Source organism: Berghia stephanieae, chromosome 1, assembly GCF_034508935.2.
Source record: "Berghia stephanieae isolate SIO BIC M18660-M18661 chromosome 1, UCSD_Bste_1.3, whole genome shotgun sequence".
Classification (NCBI taxonomy): Eukaryota; Metazoa; Mollusca; class Gastropoda; order Nudibranchia; family Aeolidiidae; genus Berghia; species Berghia stephanieae.
In genome coordinates this window covers 70,097,671-70,111,988 of record NC_088360.1, presented here as the reverse complement: position 1 = coordinate 70,111,988, position 14,318 = coordinate 70,097,671, and the positions used below count along the sequence as shown (strand labels likewise).

General features: G+C 36.5%; 1 protein-coding gene across 5 annotated transcripts in view; it reads left to right on the top strand.

The window, feature by feature from the left end:
* The window catches only part of LOC144980666 (microtubule-associated serine/threonine-protein kinase 3-like), a 216,923-nt gene that overhangs the window by 42,205 nt on the left and 160,400 nt on the right, over positions 1 to 14,318 (top strand). For all 5 annotated transcript variants that reach the window (XM_078928419.1, XM_078928372.1, XM_078928412.1 and 2 more), the window contains exon 3: positions 9,842 to 9,956. In XM_078928419.1, coding sequence (XP_078784545.1) covers positions 9,842 to 9,956 — 115 coding nt within the window. The remainder of the gene's footprint in view (positions 1 to 9,841; positions 9,957 to 14,318) is intronic.

Here is a 14,318-nt window from a genome sequence, read left to right as displayed (position 1 = left end):
CCCCCCCCCTCACGAAAAAAAAAGAACAGCAAAAAAACCAAGAACAAAGACAAGAAACAAAAACAAAAAAACAAAAAAACAAAACAACAACAAATAAATAACAAAACAAATATACTCAAACTATAAACAATAACGGAAGACCTCTCCCCCCACTCCCTCCCCGCCCCGCGCCAAAATAGAAAACAGCTGGAGACAAAACAAACACAAACTTTGCCATTATGCAGATTTAATTGCCATTTTAAGAAATGGAGATGGAGTTTGGAGAGGAAAATGGTGTTGACGCAGATGGCAGAAACAAATCAATTGTAGGTCGGACAGGATAATGACATTGGCTGAAGTTTGGCATCTCTAGATTTTTAGTCTGTATAAAACGCACTCTTGTATCGGACAGATCTGTTCGAACATCTGACAGAGCAGACAACTGAAGGGTTTTCTATACGCACGGTTCTACCATTTCAAATCGGATTAGGCGGTCACTCAAAGCACTACACTTGACTTATAATTTTTGATGATTGATTACAAGAGGAATTACTGTTTGGTACTTGTGGGAATAATACTGTGTCAGTGTCTTACTGAAGCGGCTGGCTCGGCCATGATGTGAAATTATAGTGTCATGAATTTGGTGGTGATGGTCATATTAGGAAAGAGTAATGAGGGTGGTGTGACGGTGGTAGTAGTAATAGCAGCAGCAGCAGCAGCAGCAGCAGTAGTAGTAGTAGTAGTAGTAGTAGTAGTAGTAGTAGTAGTAGTAGTAGTAGTAGTAGTAGTAGTAGTAGTAGTAGTAGTAGTAGTAGTAGTAGTAGCTGCTGCTGCTTCTGCTGCTGTTGTTGTTGTTGTTGTTCTAATAATAGCAGTAGCAATAATTGTAGTAGTAATAGTAATAGTAGTAGCGATAGTCGTGATAGTAGTAGTAGTAGTAGTAGTAGTAGTAGTAGTAGTAGTAGTAGTAGTAGTAGCAGTAGCAGTAGTAGCAGCAGCGGTTGTGGTGGTGGTTAGGGTAGTAGTGTTTGTGGTTATGGTGTCGGTGATGTTGACGGTCTTGGTGGTTGTGATGACGGCGACGGTGACAGCAGCAGCAGTATGCCATCTAACCCGAATTATTTTGGACTACGAAAAAAAAAAAAAATCACAGATTAATTAATGTGCTATTCGTGATCTCCACTCGTTCGAATGGTATATCGCGGCATTATCATCCGAGAATATTTGGACTCTTGTAAATGGAGCGGAAATGAAAATGGTTCATCAAGAACAATATAGATTTTGGCTACAGCGGAGTATACCACGTGCTTAATCATGTCTACCAAAAGCTTTCATTTCCGCTGCATGCTGAGTTCGATGCCCCATTGATGGAAAAATGTTTTACACGGGATGTAGAAGTATAGACATGTCAGAGGCAGTGGTAACGCAGAATTAATTATAATTATTTTTCTTTTAAGTCGTAGTTTGTTCCATAAATAGAATATAATACAGAATATTGGCTCTGAGCGGCGCTCTTTACTCACATTCTCTCACCTTACCCAGGTGTAGAATGAATACCTTGTCGTTAAGACTTCTCGCTGTCGGAAAAAAAGTGATATCGCCTAACAGGCATCACGTCTCATCCTTTATGTTAAATGTTGCTGTTTCCTAGGGACCCATTGTAAGCACATTGAGCATAATTTAGTGGACATTACCCTATATAAATGTCAATACTTAAGTTTTTCAGGGGTTTTGTGTGTGTGTGTGTGTGTGTGTGTGTGTGTGTGTGTGTGTGTTGTTTTTTTTTTTTTACCGAGGCGCCTCCCGATTGGCATGTTTGTTTTGTATAGCGGCTTGAGCTTTGGTATTGATCTGTTACGTCTTCTTCATTGATTTGTGGGGAGAAAATGAATAGGACAGCCATTACTACCATATCTCTGTTGTACATTGACAAAACGCCTCTTTTCATTTTGGCCCAATTTTTTAAAACCTAAATTAAATATTGATGAATTGATGACCCCCCCCCCCCCCCCCCCCCGCTTTCTGATTGTCAAATATTCTTAAAGAAGTCCTGTGTTTGTTTATTTATTTTTTTGTTGATCAGTTGGGGGGGGGGGGGGGGGGGAGTGCACAGCTTGTTTTTTCCACCGGTGGTTGAGATTTAAAATTGTTGCCAAAATGAAATAGAAAAGTATTTTGTTGATGTATGCCAGATCTGTTTGTCCTGGGGCGCTGTTCGCAGATCTTCTATTCTCTGTGTCACTCTGCCCCAGACGCTTTACAAGTATACAATGAGAGATCCACACAACTTCAATTTATTATCATTTACATGTTTACATCATGTGCCAACGACTGTTCAAGCCTTTTCAAAAGAAATTTATCACCTTGCCCAAAACATATTAAAAAAGTAAAGTTGGGGACTTTAAAGCTTATCCCGGTGGCCTTAGAATTAAATGGACCAATTCAATTGCTTCATTCTCCTTGTGATAGATTTTTATCGCAAAGTAATGTCAAAAAGATTTTATATATCAAACTAAACATCCGATTCTTGGTGTAACAAAATAAAACTCCGACATCTCGAACCGTCCGATTTATTATGCGTGTGAGTCGATTGATCAAGCTATTGGGCTATCTGCCATCACCAAAATACATATATAAGATAAAGTTGTGATATTCCTTAAATTGGCATGGATTTTATGGTATTAATGAGAGGATTGATGGTTCGAGCTTTTCAAGTATTGACCAATCAGCCATTTAGCCCGTTCCGTCCCAACTAAAAGGCCTGGTAAACGTTACTTCATTCCAAAGCTGCACGCCAAAGAGACAAATGGTCAAGTCTCCACAGGGAAAAATAAATTGTATACTGTTGTTTTTTAGTTTTTAAAAAGTAAAAATGGAATAATTTAGACTTTCATTTCACTAGTTTGATGAAATATACAATAACTGACGTAATTTTCAAAGATATAAGCTTTATATGTTGATTGAATAGCCCGTGAAAAAATGTATATATTTTAACAGCCTGTCATTGGCCATGTATAGCAACACGAGTTCACGGAGGGTCATTTGATTTTTTTTGAAGGAGGAAAGAGATGAAGGAACAGAACACTGCAACTAGATATGTTCCAAATTTTTATTTGTTGATAACATGACGATGGACTGTATGGTTAATTTTACCAAAACAGATGTTATTGCATGATAAAAGCAAGAATGAAATAAACCAGGACAGAAATGCATCATTTTACAAAGGATTAAATGGATTTAAGGGCCACTAGCTAATGAAGTCAAATAACAATTCGAACTAGACTGCCGGGTATGACAGTAAAATGAAGGACTCCATTTAAAGTTGATGGGTTACCAATGTTTCCTGTTTTCCCCAATGCGTTCTGTTTCTTGAAAGTTATCTAACGCTTTAAATCTTCAAAATGCTTCCAAGATTTTCTCTATCAAACTAGCCTCACAATCCTTCTTGTAATTGTTGTAGGTATGCGTTGTTGTTATGATGCTGATGATAAATTTTTACTAAGAATATAATAATGACAATGATGATGATGATAATGATAATAATAATAACGATAATAATAAGCAAATGATAATGATGATGAGGATAATAATAGTGATGATGATGATGATTGCAAGCTCAGAAGAGAAGAAGTGAGAGGGAGGTTGGAGGGGTGAGAGAGAGAGAGAGAGAGAGAGAGAGAGAGAGAGAGAGAGAGAGAGAGAGAGAGAGAGAGAGAGAGAGAGAGAGAGAGAGAGAGAGGAGAGAGAGAGGAGAGAGAGGAGAAGGAGAGAGAGAGAGAGAGAGAGAAGAGGAGAGAGAGAGAGAGAGAAGGAGGAGAGAGAGAGAGAGAGAGAGAGAGAGAGAGAGAGAGAGAGAGAGGAGAGAGAGAGAGAGAGAGAGAGAGAGAGAGAGGAGAGAGAGAGAGAGAGAGGAGAGGAGAGAGAGAGAGAGAGAGAGAGAGAGAGAGAGAGAGAGAGAGAGAGAGAGAGAGAGAGAGAGAGAGAGAGAGAGAGAGAGAGAGAGAGAGAGAGAGGGGAGAGAGAGAGAGAGAGGAGAGAGGAGAGGAGAGAGAGAGAGAGAGAGAGAGAGAGAGAGAGAGAGAGAGAGAGAGAGAGAGAGAGAGAGAGAGAGAGAGAGAGAGAGAGAGAGAGAGAGAGAGAGAGAGAGAGAGAGTAGAAGCAACGAAACATACAATATTGGAGTATAATATAAAGGAATCATCCAGGGATCGTGCTAATTTTATTCTCAATGCAAATCGTTTTGTGTTAGGTGTGAAAGGAAATCGATATGGATAGATGATGTGTACGTGTCACACATTACACAGGTCAGAAACATTACACAGGTCAGTAACTGCGGCCACTACCTCATCTTGTCTTGTCGTCATCTTTATGGCCCGTGCAAGTGTAAGCAGATGATTAAGTGATTTTTAAGGACATCATGTACACTGTAAGGTAAATTGGTATGAAGGAAAATGATAGTGATTAAAAATGGGGAAAAAAATCCAACAAAAACAAGAACAAAATAGTTTAGGATGAGTTTAACAGACGATGAAGATAGACGGATAAGCAGAAAGACATATATAGATTTTAAAAAATAGAGAGAGAGAGAGAGAGAGAGAGAGAGAGAGAGAGAGAGAGAGAGAGAGAGAGAGAGAGAGAGAGAGAGAGGGAGAGAGAGATGGCTTGTGGTGGTTGTGGTGGAATGATAATGATAATGGTATTAAAAAGATAAAAGAGATGTCATGATGTGTTGAAATTTATCACACTGATTACAATGGGGAACAAAAGTGTGATGTCAAAATACTGGTTCCAATCTGATTGGAAGTGTAAAATCAGTCTTCCTGGGGACTGGATATATTGTGCAACTGATCCTCATGGTTTCAGACTGATGGCATCTTATTTTCTAGCCTAAACGCATGTCGTCAATAAAAATCACCCATCCTCGCTCTTTTACGTCCCGTACTGCTTAAACTTAATCCTGCTACTAAAACAGTTATACCACCTCATTATTCAATATGTAACCTATTCATTGTTTATACATTGTCCCGAGGACTAGTTACACACTTCCAATGAGTTTTGAACCGGAAACGAGGAAGTTGTGACGTCATAACTTTTCTGCTTTATTTTATATACATATCAAGAACTCAACTCATTCTATCTACTCCCTCCTCCTTGTATTGCATTATATTATAGAGGGAACGAAGTCGAATTTACGCAGCTCTTAGTCATTGGTTTTGGACTGAGTTGAGGGGTTAATTAATTCTCACAAAAATAGGCTATGTTATAAGTTTGAGATCACACACACTGTTTTATGTGTTTGTAGATTTCATCTGGCGGGTAGATGTTTGTGAATATTTTACCGAAACTCATAAAATCAAATCGGACATTACATTCATGAAAAAAAAAAACCCAACAAAACGTGAGCTTTTATATAGCGCAATATCCACTAAACGTGCTTAAGCGCTTTACAAAGGGTCCCTGACTAAGAGCAACGTAAACACGTAACATGTAGACTGAGACTTGACGCCTGTAAGGAGATATACAATTTTTCCCCCCGACAGATACAACGCTGTTAACGGCCAGGTACCTCCCATAGTGGGCAGGGGGGTACATACTGTGTCTTCTATCCCCTTCTAACAGTTTTCCAACATGTTTTCTGTCTTTGTCTTGGAATGAGATTACTTGGTTTTGTCCTGGCTGTAGCCGAGTCCTGGCTGGGAGGGAAACAGTCAAATGCATAGTTATTGTTTTGGGAGATACTTTTTTCCTTGTAAATCATCTCTCTGTTATGCATTATTATAATATTTGTTATTTTGAATGTATAATGTTATCATTTGAGTGTATTCCTCTTTGTTGGATTTTATGCTTGTGTCCGGATGAGACTTATAGGTAATTTCAAACTGAGTACATTGGTGGTATGCTCTTGGAATCTACATCTGATCCCTATTTGTTCTCAGTTCTCCTATGTCTTACTTTTTCTTGGGTGCTTTAATTGTAATTCTAGAACTTTTTACTATCCCATTTTCTTCCTTTTTACTGGCGCTGATATAACCTAAATGTGTTGCAAGCGCCGTAAAATCCTTAAAAACAAAAACAAAAACAAACGGCCAGGTACTCATTTTACACTTGAATACGGTGAGAGAATGAGAGTAAAGAGCCTTTTCCAACGGCTCAACTATGCACCGACCGAGGCTAGACCCCAGGCCCGTCCAATCCTAAAGCGAGTGTCATACCATACGACCAAATAGTCGCAGACCAAATTGTTCTCTCACACTCTTCTCTCTCTCTTCCTCTCTCTCTCTTTCTCTCTCTCTCTCTTTCTCTCTCTCTCACACACACATACACTCATACACACACAACCACACACATCGTGTAAATGCCTGAGAGAGAGAGAGAGAGAGAGAGAGAGAGAGAGAGAGAGAGAGAGAGAGAGAGAGAGAGGTGATGATGATGATGATGATACATGGTTTTTCTATTGTGTCTTTTCTCGTTTTATCGGTCACTCTCTCTTCCTCTCTCTCTCTTTCTCTCTCTCTTCTCTCTCTCTCTCTCTCTCACACACACAACACACACACATACACTCATACACACACAACCACACACATCGTGTAAATGCCTGAGAGAGAGAGAGGAGAGAGAGAGAGAGAGAGAGAGAGAGAGAGAGAGAGAGAGAGAGGTGATGATGATGATGATGATACATGGTTTTTCTATTGTGTCTTTTCTCGTTTTATCGGTCACTCAAACATATAACATAAAACTAAGCAATATTATTATGATGCAATGTTTCTTATTTTTTAAAAGACCATTTTATTAGTTTTAAAGAAATAATTCTGCATTATCATTGCCAATGATATGTCTTGGAAGGGAGTTCCAGAAAAGACCCACCTAATATTTAAACGATTGCTCTCCGATTTGCCGTGTCATTTTTGGCTTCACAGGAACGTGATTATCTGAGGTTTCTGGCTGAGACGTAGGACTTAAGCATAGATATACAGTTCGCGACAAAAAATAAATAACTAACTAAAAATTAAGGATTGTTCATGTGATTCTAATGCCAATAACGGTTTGGCATAGTTTTGAGGAAGTATATAAAAATATCTTGGACACAGTAATCAAACATGAATGACTTCCCCCTTTTTAACTGACGACATTGACGGTGATTGATGTCACTATAATGTGAATGGAAAAAGCGATTCTGGGTGGGGTCTACTTGTTTGGTTTTGTTCTGGCACTACTCGAAGTCTTTGTCTGAGAGGGAAACAATCAAATAAAGTGTTAGTTTTGGGAGAAATTATGTTTTTTCTCTTGTATCATCTCTCTGTTATGTACTGTTAACATTTTTATTTTATTTTAAGTTATGAATATTACATTTTGTAAACATTTGAATCTGTTTCTCTTGGTGAGATTCTGTACTTGTGTCTTGATGGGTCTTCAAAGTGATCTCAGACAGCACATTGGCAGTTTGCTCTTGGAAACGACTTCTGTTCAATATTTCAACCACCCTCACTGTCTTGCTTTTTCTCTTGTTTCTAATTGTAAATCTAGAATCTTCTTTCTTTTTACTGGCGCTGAAATGAACTAAACGTGTCACAAGCTCTGTAAAACACTTAAAAGCAAGCAGTAAAACGAAAAAGTGATTTGTGATTCAATCTCTCTACAAAGAAGGAATTGTAAAATCCATTGCATTACTTTCCTTCTTCTACATGATATCAGTGATTCGTAATGATGCGTATACACATAATAGAGAGATTTTTCTACCAATAGCATACGAATGATTAAGGAGATGTTTTAGTAAATAAATGACCTAAAACACTGCTCGCACGACGTTTTAAAGCAAATTTCAACAAAAACCTATCAGTTCTGTAAAAAAAAAAATAAAAAAATCTAAATATACCTGATTAAAACGCTCTATAGAACAAATAGAAACCTCAAGAACAATATAAAACAGAAAGGTCTTAAGCAATTCATGAAACGAAGGTTTTAACTGCCATTCTCTAAGATCTCATGTCACAATTTAAATTAATTACCAAGTTATCTACCCTACGGACGAAGGCATTGCTAGCTGTCTCCATGGAAACTGCGCCATCTTGAGATTTCGAAAGGATCAAATATAGTCCCAAATCAATTAAATGGACAAATGCAAAATCTTGAAAAATAGGGATAGGTTTTGAAAACACACCCGCACGCCCGCTCGAACACACACACACCACGCTGTGTCAAAAGGTCGTTTTCGTAACATTCGCCACAAAAATGCTCAAATATTTACTGTTTTCATCAATTTATTTGGAACGAATAATAAAAAATAAACCAAAAACTATCATTAATACCCTTAACGTTGACCAAGTGGATGGAATGGAAGAAATAATGAACACAAACTTTGCTGACGGCTTTGGCAGCTGTTGGTGTTACTGTAATACATGCAATCTACTCTAAAGTGGGATTGCAGTAACAGATAAATGTTAACATGATAACAATATAGAATGTAAGGGGTGAATTAATAATCACGCTGCTATTGATCGGGGGGTTGTATACCGCACGACCACAGACCTAATCCTTGATATAATAATAATAATGATGATATTGTCTTCACCTACTTATAACTAGCACTGGGTTGAAATGATAGGGTTTTCCTATTCTGGCGTACTCTGGAAAAACCCATATTTTAAAATTTGGCCAGATAACTCGTCTTGGGAAAAAAAAATATCTCAAACCGGGACTTCGCGAAGTCCCAGGTTTCAGATTTTTTTCCAAGATGAGTGTCGTTTAAATCGATCGATATTTGACGGACGAGTTTTCTGGCCAAATTTTAAAATATGGGTTTTCCCAGAGTACGGCAGTGCGTGTTATCAGCAGATGGGGGAGGCGGTTGACTGTCATCATATTCTAGTACCTACGCCTCAAACAATCTGAATTTGACATATTTCGCTTTTTCGTATATTTCCCAATTATACTATCTACATGTACGAGGTGTGTGGCACATCCTTAATTGCCCTGTTTTGTTTTGCTTTGTGTAGTGTAATGCGTCACTTTTGAAGATCCAATGTATATATCATTCAGTCGTGGTTAAAGGTATTGCTAATTCTATTGATTCTGATTTAAATTTTATATCTAAGCATTGTTTTATGTAGACTTACCCATAAAACAGATTCCTTCACTATTAAAGGGGAAAATAAAAAAATAAAAATAAAAACAACAACGTCAACAACAACAACAACAACCCATACTTTAATTTACGCAAATTCCAAAATGCCATATGACTCAACTTGAATCGTCCCATTATATTTCATTTATCATAATATGACATCTCGTTCAATTATTATTATTATTATTATTATTATTATTATTATTATTATTATTATTATTATTATTATTATTATTATTATTATTATTATTATTATTATATATTATTATTATTATTATTATATATGATGATGATGATGATGATGATGATGAATATGGGTTTTCCTATAGCGCACGTCAATGTTCTGGTCTTTTAGTTGGAGAATTAGATTAATTTAAAATTCAAAATTAATTAATTTTATGTCAAATTCTCTCGATAATGGCTGAGTCAATAGTCAATAGGTAGACCTACCCGCACAAGAAATTCTGGGATTTATGGACTTATCAAGCATAATAACACATAGCATATAATATAATCTACTACAGGAGCATGTCATCATACTCGTATTATGCCTCGAATCCTCTCATTAGAACGATTTGCATCTTCATGTGTATCTAGATAGTTTGAAATTTGCGCCTTTCTTTAGTTCAAACATTGTCGCGTTCACAAATCAAAATACTCCTTTAAAAATTAACATGAATTTAGCGAGATATTTCCAGTATTCGTTATTAATAAAGAAGAATTTTACACGTGTGTCCACAGGATGACTACGGAGGATGAATTATGTGACGTTTACGGAGTACACGACTCGGAAGGTCGAAGGTTGTTGCTGCGGGCCATAGAAGTCGCCGAGGATGAGAGTGATAACGATTCTTTGGTAAGTCAAACCATGAAGGTTTCTTTCTTTCCTTTTTTTTTCCTCTCTCTCTTTTTTCTTTAAATATTGAAGTTCCCCGATTGCTCAATTGGTCGAGCACTCGCTTTAACGGTGAAGTCGAGATTTATTCTGACCGCTGTGTCCTCCCAACAGGGTAGCCAGGTCTGTTAGATATGGCGGAAAGTCTTATCTGAAGGGTAGTAATTGCTTTTGTTTTTGGGTCCATTTCACGCTCCGACTCCATGAACCTCATGGTTGTGGAGGTTTGCTTTTGTTACTTTAATTATTATTATTATTATTATTATTATTATTATTATTATTATTATTATTGTTATTATTATTATTATTATTATTATTATTATTATTATATTATTATTATTATTATTATTATTATTATTATTATTATTATTATTATTATTATTATTATTATTTATTATTATTATTATTTTATTATTATTATTATTATTTTATTATTATTATTATTATTATTATTATTATTATATTATTATTATTATTATTATTATTTATTATTTATTATTATTATAAATAAATAAATAAATAAATTAATTAATTGATTAATTTGTTTATTTACTTATTTACTTATTTATTATTTGTGTGTGTGTGTGTGTGTGTGTGTGTGTGTGTATAAATCAGAATCCAAGACGTTTTTAAAAGCGAAATTGACTTTCTCTGATTGTGGAGCATGTGACATAATGGGGGGGGGGGGGGGGGGGGGGGGGGGGGAGCGAGCTAGAGGTCTCGTGTTCGTGCTCCATTGTCGGTATCTCGTTTTTCGTCCTTTAGCAAGAAAATTGACCTCTTTTGCTTACTTTCCAGCGCTCCCGTGCGGCTGACGTCAAGATCATTTCGTTTTTATTTCTTCAAAATGTATGGCCATTGGTCTTTCTTACCCTACACGACCTTCAATGTTTTTGCGTTGCCTATTTCTCATTAAGGGACATTGAAGCGCTCTTTTGGGAATTACTGTTTAAAGTCGCCTTGTTGCAGCCAATTGGATTGTAATTACGTAAATGGATTCTTTATGACCTGATCATTTCAGCTACTATCTCTTTGAAAAATAAAAGAAATAAACGTTATTGATAATTTTGTTGGCTTAAGTACATTCGAAACTTCAGGATTTATATATACAGTTCAGAGCGACCACGAGCATGTATTCTGTCCATCACTGAAACATATGATGTACCTCCCAAACTTCTCATGCTTCACCCCAAAATGGTGGTTGCTGAACTTGTTAAATCTCCCTCAACCCTTTTCGGTATGTATTACATTATTATATCAGTATGTTGCTTTATTTAATTCAGACGTTTATAATGTCGGGCATGGATCAATAATTTATTTTGTAATACCTTCTTCATCTATCGAACGGATTACTTTTATAATCCTGTTGTAAAACTGTATTGTTATCATTAGATGAAAACGGTTGTCATGATTTAAAACAATTATAATTACCATAAACGTTATTGATAATTTAGAAGCTCGAGTTTAAAGCGACAAATAGAGATAGCAACCAGTTGAGAAGATATTCTGGGCCTTTAGGGCCATGTTGCTTGTGGAGCAGGAGTTTATGTAGCGTTGAACGGACAATGCAACTGTTTGGTTCCCTTTGGAAGTTCTTTCGCATGTTTGTTGGATTATTGCACGTCTCTGTCTGTATATCTCCTCTCGTTGTAAATTTGTCAGTCGTTTAAAGTCTCCACGTATGTTATTATTTATTTCAGGTCAAGACTGAAGTTGTGACTTTCGTGTAGGTTTTCATGTATAGCCCGGGGGGAAAAGGATTTATTTTTGTGGTCTGATTTACAAAGCAAAGACGCGATGAAACTGGACCAATGAATAGCAAGGGGCACAACTAAGAAAAAATAGGCATGAAAATTATTTTCGTCGAGTTGCATCCCGTGGCTCATGAATCGTGCATCAAACTTCGATTTAGTCATTTTGTATTGAAAATACACACTTCTATTTCCATCTCTAGATTTATATTAAAAACTAACAACATAAATAAATAGATAAATAAAAAAACAACAACAAAAAAAACAACAAACAATTAAAACACACACACACACACACACACACACACACACACAAAAGTTATCGCTGTTTGAGCGTTTGTGTACGAAAATGAGCTCACTAATATATAAAATTAAACTAATATACAGTTAATGAAAACGGTCAATTGATAATATTTTCATAACGATATAAAATTTTAATTCAATCCAATTAAACCGGTGAAATATATAGGGGTTTCCTCAAACCCATCCGTTTTTGTTTTTTTAATATGAAGGGTCAAAGATTTCTTTCATTCTTAGTTATGCTCATGCGTACACATGTTTCGCCGATGATCCACTCAGCTTTCAAACTATCCACAGTATCTGTTTGCAGGATGTGATTTCTTTACTATTTTTTTTTGCCAGGTAATTTCATTTCACGAATCGTTTATTTTTCCTTTTAAGTCCCCAGAATGTGAATGGAATAATACGAGTTTTTAAAATTCTCATTCAACGAATCCTAGGTAGTTGGATTTTACATGACGTGACCTTATTTGCAGGTCAGATAACCCAAATTGTTATGGTCTCATTGTTGTAATGGAAATACTCTCAAACCATGCAAAATATTGTCCATTTCAACAATGTTAAATCAAGCCCATAATGACTCTCGGTTATCAGACCTGCAAATATAATGTGCACCTAGATTTTACACGTTTTTACAGACGGCAGAAAATATATAGAAAGGAATAGAGAATACGGGCATGGCGATCTAAAAGGTAACAGACTCAAAAAGATGTGAAAGGCAGCATACGAAATTTGCACAAAAAATATCAAGCTCTGATTTAAAGGCATTTACATAACAAGCGATGCAAAACAGGAAAGAGTACCGCAGAATGGTTCAACCTCCAAAAACTGACATCATCTCCATTGTGTGACCATCCATAAAACTGCATCACGTTGTAACCAGTTAAGCGCCGTACTCTGGGAAAACATGTTTAAAAATTTGGCCAGAAAACTCGTCCTTCAATATCGATCGATTTAAATGACCCTCATTTTGGCAAAAACTCGCAAATCCGCGACTTTGCGGAAGTATTTTTGAATTCGTAGTGGCAGTTATGGAATGTTTGTTTTGCTACTGCTATTCTTTGTTTGATTTCTGTAACCTTTTAACTTTGTGTTCGATGCTTTCTCCTTTGCTTGTCAAATTGAAGGGTATTTCATTTTCCTGGCTCACTACCATACATTCTGTCTTTTTCACGTTCAACATTAATTCTTTCTTTTCACTTACATCGACTGCGTTGTGCACCTTTACAAGGGGTGAGTTCGGTCGTTTATACTTACAAATGATCTACCCGGTTAGTACAATATGTAAATAAACGTCGTTGAAATCTTAAAATGTACAAAATATGTAAAGAGGAGTTCCATTTATGCTGCCATTGAAAACAAACATACAATCTCTCTCTCTCTCTCTCTCTCTCTCTCTCTCTCTCTCTCTCTCTCTCTCTCTCTCTCTCTCTCTCTCTCTCTCTCTCTTATTTAGTTGTTTTCTTTTACTATAAACGTTTTGCCTATTGGGGGAAACGTAATAACAGCTCCAAACCCGACCGACTAATGACACGGAGTAACTTCGCCAATGTGTCGACTTGAATATCAATATCAGTGTTTTTAGTCGTTTGGCGTTGAATGATTGCATTCTGTCAAGTATGAAATTGATCATGGACCACATCATCGGAAATATCAAACATCCCCAAGCGATTCGGCTTTTGTCATCGGAAAACATAAAAATGAATCGAAGAAAGGAAAGAAAAAAAATCAGGGAACAGACAAGCCCTTGTACAAGATGATAATCAGAAAAGATGTAGTTAATACAGTGCCAGACAAAACAAAGATATGAATATAAAAAAAGATCACCCCCCCCCCCCATGTCCCCATTTCACCATTCGAAATCATCAATGAATAAGACTCGTAATCACAGCCTTTAAAAAAATAAAAATTGGTGCTATGCGTGTAGGTAAAATACTCACACCATCCGCCAGCCAAATTTAAAATACAAACACACAAAACTGTAACCTTATACGTTTATAGTCTGATATGATTTAGTGAGAAGTAATAGCTGTCTACAAACAATAAGAAAGAGTTGAGTGACGTCAATTCCGTTCGTTCTATAGAATTTCGGACGTTTACCTAATCGCTGCACGAGCTTGCGTCTGCGATGTGACAACAAGTACTTCCCTTCTCAAACAATTCTGATTCTGATGTACTAAAATCACGGGTAAGGATAGAATAACTACGTCTTTGGGGTGATTTTTTTCCTGTGTTTTTATGTCTGCTTTGCCGGCCACTTTACTACACATAC